This window comes from Pseudorca crassidens, chromosome 15 (assembly GCF_039906515.1).
Source record: "Pseudorca crassidens isolate mPseCra1 chromosome 15, mPseCra1.hap1, whole genome shotgun sequence".
In the NCBI taxonomy this organism is placed as follows: Eukaryota; Metazoa; Chordata; class Mammalia; order Artiodactyla; family Delphinidae; genus Pseudorca; species Pseudorca crassidens.
Window position 1 is genome coordinate 70,915,943 of NC_090310.1, and position 14,803 is coordinate 70,930,745.

At 39.8% G+C, this 14,803-nt stretch overlaps 1 protein-coding gene across 4 annotated transcripts in view; it reads right to left on the reverse strand.

Annotated features, from left to right (window-relative positions):
* Positions 1-14,803, reverse strand: part of CHD6 (chromodomain helicase DNA binding protein 6) — a 210,268-nt gene that overhangs the window by 74,460 nt on the left and 121,005 nt on the right. For all 4 annotated transcript variants that reach the window (XM_067708164.1, XM_067708161.1, XM_067708163.1 and 1 more), the window contains 6 exons: positions 13,547-13,668; positions 12,036-12,279; positions 10,670-10,846; positions 9,853-9,996; positions 6,650-6,905; positions 5,652-5,862 (listed from right to left, as the gene is read on the reverse strand). In XM_067708164.1, the coding sequence (XP_067564265.1) occupies positions 5,652-5,862; positions 6,650-6,905; positions 9,853-9,996; positions 10,670-10,846; positions 12,036-12,279; positions 13,547-13,668 (1,154 nt within the window). The remainder of the gene's footprint in view (positions 1-5,651; positions 5,863-6,649; positions 6,906-9,852; positions 9,997-10,669; positions 10,847-12,035; positions 12,280-13,546; positions 13,669-14,803) is intronic.

Below are 14,803 nucleotides of genomic sequence, written 5' to 3' on the forward strand. Positions count from 1 at the left end.
GATTTGAAGAAAGCAGAATCCCAGGTGAGAAATAACCTAATTCAATATGGCAGAATATCCAAAGGGATCAGGCATTGGTGGCACCAGGTATCCCTGAAAGTGGAGACACAGAAAGTCTAAAAACAAGGGAACTAACTGGTTGAATATCTGTTGAAGTATCTGTTAGCCTATCCATCATCCACCCCAGTGCTGAGAGGATAAAAAAGATCTGTACCTCTCTCTACCTTAGGAGACACCACACAGTTAAAGGCAGAGGTACCATACTAAAAAAGGGAAGAGAAGCAGAGATCTTGAGACCTCCCTACCTCTCTCCACCCCTTCCCCACAGTCAGCTCCCAGTTCAATCAAGTTCCCACCCTCTGGGCAGGAGAGAGGAAGAAAAACATCCCAAAGCACTGACACTGGAGGTTCCCTGATGAAATGGTCCAGCTAGACGGACAGTGTTCACAGATGGAGAATAAGGTAGCCAACAAGCTGGCCCATATGCCCAGAGCTTCTAATCTCTGGATAGTGCCTACCATCTGGCAGCCAAAACCAGACATCTGAGGAAAGCCTCTGACCTTTGAGGCTTTGCTTCTGGTGTGGAGGGGCAAGGTCTTAACACATCAATCCTCCAGTAAACAACAACCACAAAATCTGGGCAAAATACAAAAACAAAACAAATGAACAGAAAAACCTATCTGAGGGCACCAGAGGGTTAAGGAAAGCAGGCAGATTTTGGAGAGAAACAGGAAATTGTGGTTTTGGCCAGACAGAAGCCAGAGTTATGGCAAAGGTGCAGGGCAGCTATAAATCTTGATGAGAAGCCACTATCTTTCTGACCAGAGGCAGCAAGAGAAGGAGTCTGGGGCAACCAGGACTGCCAGAGGGTGAGGGGGGATTGCCAGAAAGTAAAGAGACAGAGATGGTGAACCCCACACACCAGGTATAAACTCTTTCTAAGTCTCTGGTGGACCTCTGACCCACACATGCTTGGGGCAGACTGAAAGTAGTCTGACCTGAGACTGGAGCTGCTACCTACCAGAGACGCTGACAGCATTTGCATTTTGAGACTCACCTACTTAACTGCCTCCAAATAAAAACCATCAACATCATCACAGCAATATAACAGAATCCTGAATCTCCACAACACAATATTCACAATGTCCAGGGGAAACATGACCCATTCTTAAAGGGAAAGACAACAGATGTCAAACCTAAGATGTTTTAATTAACAGACAAGAACTTTAAAAGCAGCTCTTATAATTATGTTCAGCTAAGTAAAGAAATGTACATAATGAATGAAAAGATAGGAAATTGCAGCAGTGAAACAAAACATCACACTAAGAAACAAATAGAAATCTTAGAACTAAAATAGAATCTCTAAAATAAAGAAAGCAATGGATGGGCTTAATAAGCATGATGGAAATGACAGACAAAAGAGTCAGTGAACTTGAAGACAGACAAAACAAGAGAGAGAAAAAGGACTGAAAAAAAAAGAAAAAACAGAACAGAGCCTATGGAGCTGTGAGACAATATCTAAAGGTCAAACATACAGGTAATTGGAGTCTCACAGAGCAACAAGAAAACAGGGCAAAAGGAAAAAAGAGAAATCAAAGAACTATTGACCTAAAGCTTTCCAAACTTGATGAAAGATCTACATTATAAATTTAAGAAGGTCAGTGAACTCTGCACAGGATGAATTTCACACATCAGTCAAACTGCTGCAAATTGAAAATTGAAAGAAAATCTTAGTCGTCAGAGTGAAACAATACATTATATACAGGGGAACAGCCACTTAAATGACTACAAAACTTCTCATCAGAAATCACGGGGGTGAGAACACAATAGAGTAACTTCTAAGTGCTGAAAGGAGGGGGGAAAAAAGCTAACCCAGAATTCTACTATGGAAGACAGAGACATAAACAAAAAGAAAAATTTGACTTGAGAAAACAGACACTGTAGGAAGATTGTAAAAAATCTATCATCATTAATCTCAGAATGACAAAACACTGCACCTGTGTGATAACCGGCTGAGTGCTATAAAGACTGAAAAATTACAGAAGAAAACTAGGAAATTAAAAATATAATTACACAGTGAAAATCTAGGAATTAAAGTTGGAAGACAGAATAAAGGTATTCTACCAGAGGTACAGCAAAATATAATGAGATGGAAAGTAGAGAAAAGAGAAAATTAGGTGATCAGACCAGAAGGTCTGACATGAATAACAGGAGTTTCACAAAGAGAAAACAAAACAGAAAGAAATAATGAAAGATAAAATACAAGAAAATCCCCCAGAACTGAAGGAACATAATTTCAAATGGGAAAGACCTACAAAGCATCCAGTTCAACAGACACCATACAAAACCCAGTTCATTGTCAGATTTCACAGGACTGGGACAAAGAGGGTATATCAAAGCTTCTAAACAGAAAAAACATGTCACATACACAGACCAGGAATTGGAAGGGCTGTGAACCTCTCAACAATCCTGGAAGCTAGAAGACAGTAAACTAACATCTTCAAAATTCTGTGGGAAAGTGACTTCTGACCTAGTACCTCAAACTCAACCAAACTACTGCTCAAGAATGAGAGTAAACTGAAAACATTCTGACAAAGTCTCAAATTCACTTATCATTCACCCTTTCTCAGAAGCTCCCAAAAGAGGTACATGGGATCCACCAACAAGATTTGACTCAAGAGGGAAGGAAAGAAACTTGTCAGTGTGATAAAGGAAGAGAGATCACAGATGGCAACTGTGTACTAGGCAGGAAGGGTAACTGCCCAGAGAGAAGAAAGAAGGTCCTGGGAGAGACGGCTCAGAAACGAAACTGATGTGCTTGAACGTAACAAGAGGAGATTTAGACAACCAGAGTAAATTTTGGAGCTGAATTATAATAAGTATATTTAAAAATATGCACCGAATAAAAAATAATTTTTAGCTTCAGGGAAAAATAAAAATTGTGCAAGAAAGAAACAGTAAACAGCATACTACATGGCTGAGCTATAACTCAGCATTTACATAAATCATAATAAACACTGAATATTAATTTAACCCAAAGTATTGCATGGCAGGTTGGGAAGATGAGAGGACAGGAGTTGCACATGTGGTAATTACGAGGGGCAGTGAAAGAAGGGAAATATTCATCTTCCATAGTGAGAACAGATAATACTTAAAACGGAAAAAAAAAATTACAGCTACTAACATTACTTAGAGATATAGCTATAAATACCAAAAGAAATAGCATAAGGAGTTTAAAGTAAATGCTTCAGGTGGGGGGGAACTGGGGGTATGTGGTGGTATCAGGAAATGCTATTTTTCATAGGTCTAACAGAATAATTTGGCTCTTTAAATTATGTGCATGTATAACTTTGAAGAAAATTTAAAAACTAAATCAAAAAGAGAAAAGTAATGATGATATTAAAGTCAGAAGATCCTGTTGGGTGCAGAGCTGGGGTAAAGAAGTCATAAGAGAGTGAAAAGAAAATACTTCAGAATACTGCATAGTTGAGAGGTGGGGGAAGCCTTTTTAAGCATATTAATTTAAGCATAAATAAGTACTTAAGTTTATTTAAAGCTGTTTTAAGACTGAGAGATTTGACTATTATAAAATTTAAAACTTCTAAGAATAAAATAAACAAACAAAAACCCATAGCCATAAAGAAAAAGTCAAGAACAACACTGGGGAAGTATTTGCACCATATTCTTAAGTAAACAAGCCATTCTTATAAATTAATAAAAAGGCAAAGAGTAACAAAAAAAAATGGAGAAAGAACATGAATAAAGCAATGCACAAAAAGAGAAATATAAACAGCTAATAAATATGAAACTGTCATTAATAATCAGAAATACAAATTAAAACAACAGACCATAATTTTGGCTTACTGAATCAGCAAAGACTAAAACGCAAAAACAGTATTGATCAGAGTATGAAAAAAAAGTCATTCTCATACGCCATTAAAAGACACAGTAAAAATGTCTTTCTAGAGGGTGTTTTGGAAATATGTATTAAATGCTTTTTAAAATATACATCATAATGTATTCTAAGGAAATAACTGGAAACGTTCACAACGAATGCAAAGCGATATTCACAGAGTTCCTTAAAATGCTGAAAAATTGAAAACAACCTATAAGACAGAGTATCATGCAGATCATCAAAACTATGTGGTAGAAGAAGAATTAAAGAAAAAAGTTCAAAGTATGTTAAATAAAAAGGTGAGTTACAAAGCAGAATGTAAAATATGATCCCAATTCAAACAAATCAACAACAATAAATATATGTATGCACAAAGAAAAAAAGACTAAAAAGATAAATGCCCAAGTGTGAATGGAAACTTCGAGCAGGTGGTGGTATTATAACGTGTCCCTAGTTTCAAGAAAAACTGTAATTTTTAGACAATTTGAAAACAAAAATAACCAATAAATGATAAGGAAAAATAGCATATAAGGGAGCTAAATAAAGACATCTGAACTTAGCAAAAGTCTGTTCATTACACATTTTGGGGTATCTTTAAAAAAAACTGCAAACTAGTAGTTGCATACATTTTGAAGAGTGAGATAATATATTTACATAAGAAGCAAGTGTTCTGGTAATTCATATATAGTGAATTTATAAAATACGAAACTGCTTTCTAGTTTCAATATATTCTTCAAAGAAAAAAAACAATGTAAGTCTCAAGAATTCCTAACCTAAAGATCTCCACTACAGGGCTCTGAGAAATTCTTTTATTGCCTAATCCGATTTTGGAGAATTATTTATGTAATATTAAATGTCAGCATAACCCATAGTTAAATTGGTCGTTTCCTTTAATACTTTTTCTATAAATTACATGTTATAAGGACAAACAGACTCTTTAAGGAGCAGAACATTTAACACAACAGAGATTTGCTATGATGACTATATAAAAATAAGGATGTCCTTTAAACCTAGCAATGCCTTGGCTAATAGTTTCTAAGAGCTGGAGAAGTCTTTATGATTAAGAGTAAATTTTAAAAATCCATTTGCCATTCAGATGATTGAGGTATCCCAATGACTGGAAATGGAAGGTACAGTGTATAATGTAACAAATGTAGTACCCATATAGGCTCCAAACAACCCACACATGACACCCCAGGCTTTTCACCTGCATAAGTAATGGAACTTAGGTTCAAGGAATTACAGGAGTATGAACAAAAAAATAAGCTGGGATGCCATAGTGAGTGCTATCATAAAACTTTAGAGCGTTTGCTAAGACATAAAACATCCCCAAGTTCTTTTTCTGGCAGTTGTCAGCTTGTGCCCTCCTTTCAGCAACTTGATACAGTGATGCTTTCCAGGGTGTATTTTTCTCATCATTATTAAGGGAAAAAAACAACAACATTATTTTCTTAACCTTCTGTAATGCTAACTGAATTGTTTCTTCCAACTAAAGAGAATATAAATAAACATGTAAAATTTATTTTTTAAGCAAAGCAAGGGCTCCACATCATAGGCTAGGAAATTCACTCTAGACAGTTAAAACTGGTCATAAGATTCTACTCTGAATTTTAGTCTATCTTTATGAGAAGATTTCTTATGTCTCTTTTTTAATGCTTTTTTCTTGTTAAAACATAATTTTTGAATGAATCAAAAAGGCACCAAAGAAAAGGAACTGCTTGCAGTGCTTGATGCACAGCTCTGACACAAGGCTCACCTTCTCTGGATGAGATAATCTTCCAGGATGTCGAGACAGCGCACCATCTGGGAGAAGATGAGTACTTTGTGGCCGCCAGCAATCAGCTTAGGGAGCAGTTTATCAATCAGCACCAGCTTCCCTGCTGCCTGAATCATGGCCTGCAGCTGAAAGTCGGGGGCATCAGGGCTGTGGGTTTTCCGGAAGTCCTCCAGAATTTTCTCCTCTGCCCCTGAAAAAGAATGGAACAAAACTATTCTCTGAACAAACTATAAGAGTAATAGCTACCCTCTGCTTGACAGAGCCTAGAAAAAAATGAAATGAATTCTTAGGTCCCAAACCAACAGTCCAGTGAGGCAATGCTGTGTGTCCATCCCATGCCCTCAGCAGAGGGCTCTAGAGGCGGCAGGGCTGTTCTGCAGAGAACACAGGTGCTCTGCTTTCCTGGGAAGTCTGACCAAGGAGAGGAAGGATCTGAAATACCAAGCTGACTTAGGCAAGTGAAGAAACCTTCAGAGAAAGCTGACAAAAAGACACACCTCTCATACCATAAAAGCTTGGGATCAGTAAATCCAAGCCATATTTTGATATAAAATTTTATAAAAAGTTTTATTGTAAAATAATAAAAAAAACCTTCCAACACGTTCTCTACTCAGTATAGTTAACTGTTAATTTATCTGCAGAGGGTTTTAATCTCATTGCACCATGATCATTTTTTCAATGAAGTAACACATCTCCCTGCACCAAGTGGAGAGTGTGGACTAGACCGCAGGTACACAAAGGACAGCAGGCTGACAATTGACATCCACCTTCTGATGGGCAGAGAATTGGTAGAGGTAGGCTCAAAACAGGGCTCTGTATACTCACTGGCCAGACTGCTTAGGCAGATCCATCAACCTCTTTGAACCTCAGTTTAATACTCTGTAAAAAGGTCAGAATACACACCCTGGCATTCCATGGGAACTTGATAACATTAGACTGCTGGCGATCAAGATGCCTGCCCCATGTCCCCCACTCACCGTTGATCAGGTAGGGGTGGTTACAGCACTTCCTCAGCTCCATCATGGTGTTGATGAGATTGGGCATGTTGTGCTGATTGGCCCCCTTGGTCAGGAAGGAAAAGTTCTTCTCCAGGATGGCACGGTAGTACTTCTTCTGGATATTGGTCAGCTCTACTTCGATGATCGTCTCTTGTTTGGGAGCAAGGTTCTTTTCCACGTCATCTTTCAGCCGCCGAAGCATCATTGGTTTGAGGATAGACTGCAGTTTCTTCACCTGCCCAGGAAAATGAGACCTGTTCACCTGCCCCAATCCCGATTCAATAACCGTTACTGGGGTATTCCAACATTCACTACAATCTCTTGAGCACCTAATCATAGTACTGTGGCAGCAGATTAAATGAAAGATCATGCCTGATCCCTGAACATGACGAGCTTATAATAGGACTGAAGGGAAAAAAGGGATCTGGTTTTAATTCGCAAGCAATTACTGAGAACCTATGTGGCAACCTTACAAGATACAAAGGGAGAAAGATACAAAGGCAGGACCTCTTCTGGATGGAGAAAACAAACCTCTCTCTCTCACACGCACACTTGTGCAGCAATTACCTGAGGAATATTTTAAGCCACGTTAGAAGGTACAAGTGATACCTTACAAAGGGAAGATGCTGAAAGAACAAAGTGAGAGGCAGACGGAATCTGGGGGTGGGCAACATGGATGAAGGGGGTCAAAAGGTACAAACTTCCAGTTATAAAATAAATAAGTCCTGGGGATGTAACGTACAGCAAGGTGACTCTAGTTAGTAATACTATATTGTATATTTGAAAGTTGCTAAGAGAGTAGACCTTAAGACCTCTCATCACTAGAAAAAAGAATTTACGTATGTATGGTGATGGATGTTAACTAGATTTATTGTGGTGATCACTTTATAATATACACTACATATACTGAACCATCATGCCATATATCCGAAACCAATATAATGTTGTTGTCATTTACATCAAATTAAAAAAAGAAAAAGAAGCAGAGGCAATCTGGAAATGGATTCCTCCTACATCTAAATAACGACAGCAGCAAACAAGTTTGGGGGTAGCACTATGTAGAGCATTAATGTGGTAAGGTGACACCTCCCACTCCATTATGCAAGCTGTCATCTCAGGAGCACTTTGAGCCTGATCATATGCTTTGCTATGATTTGTCTGTTCTTCTCCTAACGGTCCAGGCCTGGACAGCAGATCTCTACGCACTTGACCGCACTGGCACAGGGACTTGCTCACTCTCCCAAGAAGAGGGCAGAGAAGGGATTCAAAGTCAAGGCACCTGAGTTCACCCTGAGCTAAAACATGATACCAATAAGATTAATCCTGGTGGGAAAATAAGAGAAAAGGCAAGTGCAAAAGATCAAGTTTCAAGTCATAAAGAGCTGTTCAAAACTTTCAGAAGGGGTAGATTCTGCAGAAATAAATTGTGGGCTGTACCAATGCTTCCTGATGAAATATAAAGTGATTTACAGAGAGTGATTTAGAAGAGTTACTTCCTGGAGCAGGTTTTAAACAATGATGAATATGCTTTACTTTATAACCAGATATATAGACAGTTGGTGCCGTTTTTGTGGTTTGCTCCTAACTAACCCCAATCTTAAATCTAATCCATTTAATGAATGCTTTGTTTTAGCAATCATGGTACTTAGGATTGTAATCCCCCAAATGGATAAGGAATTACTATGTAAGAACCCAAAGAGGAGAGACACAGCTAGGTAATCGTTAAAGGCAGGGACAAATGCCAATCTGCCACATGCTGGATTCAGCTTTTGCCCTTCACTTGGTTCATACCTTGAATCATTTAGAGTATACTACATGCCAGACACTGCTGGTCAATACAACAAACACAACTTTGCAGAAGATGTGGGCCTTGTCCTCAAGGAGATCATTGTCTAGGAAGAAGAAAAAATGCATACCACAAAGTAAGTGCAATGGGAGAAGAGGATGCATTTCTAATGGTCCACAAATGGAGAGAGGGTTGGAGCTGGCTTTTGAAAGATCAATAGACACTGCAAATGTCGAGAAGTGGAATTAAGTTTGATTATTCACTGCTCTCAAAGTCTGACTCGCCACAGAAGAAGAAACAAACAGACTGGGACCACAGAGTGTACTCTTGATTTCTCCGTTAGTGAAATTCCCAAACCTTCTCAGTTCCCAAATTCTCGGCCCCAACCCACTCTCACACCATTGCTAGATTAATTTAGCAGAACTAATTATTCCTGCAATCAAAGCCCTGCACTGCTTCTCTAATGCTTACCAAACCCTTCAACCTGTCTTTCAAGATCTTCCCACAATATGTCGCTGAACTCCTCCGGCTTCATACTCCTCAATTCATCCATCCTGTTTCCAGCTCAACCCAGACGATTCCCAACTACTGAATAAATTCCACGGCTGATTATGATTATTTTTTTCCTATGCAAAGCAGTCATCATCTCTCTCTCTCTGCCTACTGAAAACTTACCCACCCTTAAAAGTCTATTCTCAAATTACACTTTCTCCATGAAGCCGTTCCTAATTTCCAAACAGATGTGACCTTTCTCACCTTTAAAAGTCCTCAGCTCTATTAACTGTTCCTCTTACGGCATTTAAACTTGTCTGCCTCATTTCTGCAATGTCCAGTTGAGATTTCTACCCGTAGTAGATAGATTGGTTTGTTTTGAAACAGCTTTGAGTCTAATAAGCTAGACGCAGAACCAGATCTTTGAAAACAGGACATTTAGTTGATTTGGAAAAAACTGGACTTGCCCACTACTCTGGTATATACACCTGCCTTCTTTTCCTCACTACCTGTGTATTTTGTTGCACTCAAGAAAATGAGCCTGGAAACATGTTGCAGGTGATGGAGGAGGGATGAAGGATGAAGAAGGCAGAGGAGGAGGGAAGCAAGCCCCTGAGGCCAGAGCTATGAACAAAATCACTGAACTTACATATGAGATCAGTGAAGGCAGGAGGCCGGATATAAGGCATTTTGGATGTTGATTCATTTATTCTCTGGAGTTATAAGAACTGCTAATAATCAGTTTATCCTCTTCAACATAAACAAATGAAATAAAGGAGGCAATGCTCATTTTACGAGAGATGTGAGAACTTGCTAACTCCTGTCCCCATGGTGACTTGTTTTTCCCTTGATGGTGAGGGTCATTACCACATTGTCTCCTCAAATCCTTCAGGCTCCTATTTACCTGCTCCTCTGTTTTCAGATCTCCAAACTCCTCCAAGAAAGCAGTCTCTGAAGGAAACTGTGACGGCTCCAGGAAGTTGAGCAGACTGAAGAGCTCCTCCACCGAGTTCTGCAAGGGCGTCCCTGTGAGCAGCACCTTGTGTTCCTGCATGGATTCACAGCACGGGATGAACAGGGTCTGAACCACCAAAACAGCAGGTTTTGGTGGGAAAATGATGCCAGGGCATTCTGGGCTTTATTGGTGGCAATTCTGTTTTGCCAGATGATGATACTTCATCATCAATATAGGAAAGAGGCAGAGGTTGGTTATAAAACATGTGACTCTACAGAATAAGTGTGACAACATCAATAACCAGATCAACCTTCCTTTCACATCCCTGAGCCCAGGAGCAATTTCACGTTAGTTAAAGCACCCATTCATTCATCCATTCATTCATTTGATATTATGGAGTGCCTGCCTGCCACAGACTGGGCACTGTGCCGAGGAGTAATGCTGAAGGCCATCACCTTTGGTACCAGATCATTCAGGGACCTGGAAACAAGCCAAAACATCTTACATTTCCAGGTCACAAATTTCATGGTATTTAAGATTTCCCTGGGTCCCTCTGGGAATCAGTCTGTGGCAAAGGCCAAATTGTTGACCCAGTTCATAACGAAAGAAATTTGCTTCCTGCACGATCAGAGCCATGGTGGGCAAAAAGAAAATCTAGGGTGAGCAGACTGTGCACAAGTAAGCTGCATGCAGATGGCTAAAGAATGCTTCCTCTACTGTGAACAGAAGGGGCCTGTGTTTATGCAAAGAGCCTGCCAACTCTCACCAGGGCCATGAGCTTCAGGCCCTCCAGAAGTTTGCAGTTCCTATTCTTCAATCTGTGGGCTTCATCAATGATCACACAGCTCCAGTGAATCTTCTTCAGCTCTGGGCAGTCTGCCAGGATCATCTCAAACGTTGTAATGACGACATGGAACTTGAAGACTCCTGACAGTGGGTTTCCCTGAGATGACAGAAGCAAAGACAAAGCTTTACGCAGGGCCAGAGAATCCAGCTACTGGGTTACCGGCTGGGTTAGAGGAGGCAACACTATAAATGCTAGGATCTAGGTGAGAGCCAATAAGCACTTCTTCTTCAGTTGAGAAGAGAGAGAATACGACAATGAACCAGCTATTTAGACAAGAGAGAGACCCCATTACATCAATGAAACAAAAGCAAGAGAGCACGTACCCTCACAAAAGTGAGACAGAGGAGCCATGTGGAAGGCCGAAAAGGAAGCTTTTTATTTATTTACTGTCATGATAAGGAAAGCAGATGGGTGCTGATTCACACATTCCCAGCCAGAAGCTGGTCTATGCATAGCTGGAATGCCCAAGGAAACCCTCTTTGCTACTTTTCAGGTAAAATTAATTTCACCTTGTAACTTGGGTTCTACAACAGATTCGACATCATGATCCTGACTCACCCAGGACAAGTGCTACCAGGCAGGACACACCTTTGTCTTTCAGCCTATCTTAGTGCTACCATCGCTTTAAAAAGCAGAGCTTCACGTTACAGTACGTCTTAAATTTCTTCTCAGTGTCTCCTCCTGCTGTCTGTGAAACCTCTGGGGTGAGCGCTGCCTTTCCTCTGAGTTCATTTAATTTTCACCTTATTTATAAAAACCAGTGCTCCGAACAAACATACAAGGATACTCAGCAAAGTGAGATGTTCAAAAACAAAAATGTCTTAAAAAATTCTATTGTGCCTTTAACCATTTGTTTTCTCTTCATCCTTCCATGTCAAATCTGTTAACCTTCTCTCTCTCTCCAAACTCCCTGGCTGAGAATCCTTCCTTTGTACACGAATTCCTCCGCTCACTTTCTTCACTGAGCACGTAACAACTCAGATAAAACCTTGTGCATGTAAAAGCAACTTCGTAAGCCAACCAAGAAGCCAAGCTTTCCGTGTCCTAAAGAGCCTCTGGTATATGTCAGAGTGGAAAGCATGCCCTCCAATTCTGTGTTTTATCACAAATTAAATTACCAGGAAGGAGTAAGAAGTCTACCGCAATAAACATGTGACTCTACAGAGTAAGCCAACAGTAACCCAAAGCAGGGCATTAAACTCTGGGAGACAAGGGACAGAAAGGCTGTTTTGAACCATGACGTCAGAAAGCTGTCCCAGGTCTCTGTGACGGGTGGAGGGCTCACCTGTGCATCTCGGTACACCATCTCATACTGCTGGATCATCTGCCTGCTGATCTGGCTGCCGTGGTACACGATGGCGTTCATCTCTGTCCACGTCCGGAACTCCCGCTCCCAGTTAGTGATGGTGGAGAGCGGGGCAATGATGAGGAAAGGGCCGTGGATTCCCCTGAGGAATATTTCTGAAAGGAATGTGATGGACTGGATGGTTTTCCCTAGGCCCATCTCATCAGCCAAAATGCAGTTTTTTCTGCAGAGTAAGAAACACAGATATTTCATCATCAATATAGGAAAGAGGCAGAGGTTGGGTATAAATAAAAAGATACTTCAGAAGCGTACCTTGACCTGTAAGGTCATCAGTGAAGGTTTTATCAGCATTTTCCAGAGATACAACGTAAGCAAGTTTCTATTATCATTGTTCACACCCTGCCTACTTCCAAAAAGGAACTATTGCAACTTGTGAGAAAATACATGAAATAGGTCCATTTAAGTATAAACTAAAAATACCAAAAATTAAAATAATACTGAAACAAGGAGAAAAAAAAAATGCCTCAAATCTAAGCCAGTTTCTCTACCTGACAAACTTCATGGAAGCCAAGGCAAAAACAGAAACATAAGTTGCATGATTCTCATTGTCTATTACTTGCGTTATCAAAGGACAAACTTTTAACCTACATACTAAGTTCCGTGTCAAGAGTTAAAAACGCTGGTCTCTTGTGGTGATCCAGAATCATGGACTGCACACAGCTGTGACCCTGGAAGAGTGTGACCCCTGAAGAGTGTGGCCCCTGTCCGGTCTTGCTTCTGACTGTACAGGTGGGCAACCCCAGACCTGGAGTGTCTGAGTGAGCTGTGCCCTGACTCACACTGTGAACAGGTGGCAGAGACAAGGCTAGAACACAGGTCTCCAGAGTTCCAGCTTGGTGTGCTGTTCCACTACATATTGTCTTTAAAAATCGACACCGGGGGTACACTCTAGAATGTTAAGAAAATCTCGACTCATCTTTCTCAAATTTCATCTGTTTCATTTAGATTCTGATAGGAACTAAAGCACAGAGTTGAAAACTGAGTATTACAAGTCTAGGCCACCCATGGCTCATAAACAAGTAGCAGAGTCGGGGCTAGAATCCAGATCCATTCCCCTTTAGAGCCAACTTTTGCTGAAGACTGGGAGATAAAAAACAGTTTTAAAGGATCTTCTGGGTTTTGTTTCATCTAGGTTGAGCCCAACCTTTTGGTTAGACTGGCAAAGAAAAAAAAAGGACAAAGTCGGTGATGTCTAAAGATCACTCCTCTTGGTTGGAGAAACCAAACCAAACCAAACCAAATCTGACATAAAAAATAAAGTCCTGGTGTGCCTGATGTGCAAAGATCACCACCAAACCAGTGGCTCCGACGCACTCCCTTGCCGCTCTGCTATTGCTACTCCATGCGGGCTAAGCCCACAATCTCCTTCCAGGCACAAACATCTGGTAGAAACATCATCCCTGAAGACAGGACCGGTTCTGCTTCCGCACCTGTTATACCAGTTAAAAAGAAGCCAGTTCATCCCCTCCAGCTGGTACTCCCGGAGCTGGTTACTGTTCTTATACTCTCGAGACTTCTCAAGTTTCTGCCAGGAGTCTGAGGCAGGTCGCTCCTAGGGAAGGAGAGCAGAGAGCACAAGACACAGAGAATGATGCTTCAGGAGCAAAATGTGCAGAGGGACACAGGGCAATGATGGGGAAGGTGGTAAATCTCAAACGCTGTCCTACAGCTGGCTGCAAACTGCAGCTACTGTCTTCTGATTAATGAGCCAGTCCTGTATTTTCTAGATTTCAGCAGATTAAACTAAGAACACCTCTATAAAATTTGCAAGCAATTAATGAAGAAGAGAAACAGACCCACCTAAAATCTTGATAAGTATTATATTGCTTTATTGAGACTCTTAGAAATCACTCCCACTTACATTTTAATTTCCCTACAAGCCAGTATTAGTCAGGTTTTTTAGTTTTCTATAGACAGAATTTTTTTGTTGTTGTTTGTCCTTGTGGTATCAGCTCAGGAAAATATACTGGGTCAAATATTTTCTTGATTAGTTTCTAGAGTAAAGCCCAAAGCCTATATAATCAAAACTGTAAATTCTTTAAATTCACCATGAACATAATAGCAATCTTATTTTATTTTCCCATATGAAACACCAATTTCTAAATGTAATTGATCTTTATTGATATGAAATGGCATTTTTATCATATAAGTTCTAATATATCCAGGGAGCTTTATCTAGAGTCTTCATTCTGTCCTACTGCACTGTCTCTTATTGCAATAAAACCACACTTTTGAATTACTACAGCTTTATATCTGATGGGGAATTATTTTTCAAAAATGTCTTGGCTATTCCGTCTTATTTAGTATTCTGTATAACTGTAGAATCAATTTCAAGTTCCCTTAAAATTCTATTGGAATTTTGATTAATCTGGGGAAAATTTTAATTTTTAGGTATTAAGTCTTCCCACCTAAAAATTTTGTTTATTTATATTATTTGGACATAGACTTGATTATTTTGCTTCTAGACAAATTGAGCCCCTAAGTTGACACTTCAAGGTCTTAAAAATAAAAACTTTTAGCTATGCCTATAGTTATATAAATGAGAATTTTGAGATTTAGCTTTTCTAACAGCAATTGTAGTCTTTGGTAGTTCCACTTTGGAGTATTACAATAAAGTTTACTCCTGAAATATGCCATTAACTAAAACGAAGCCTTCCACTTGTGAAATTTAATAAAATATCCCCAAT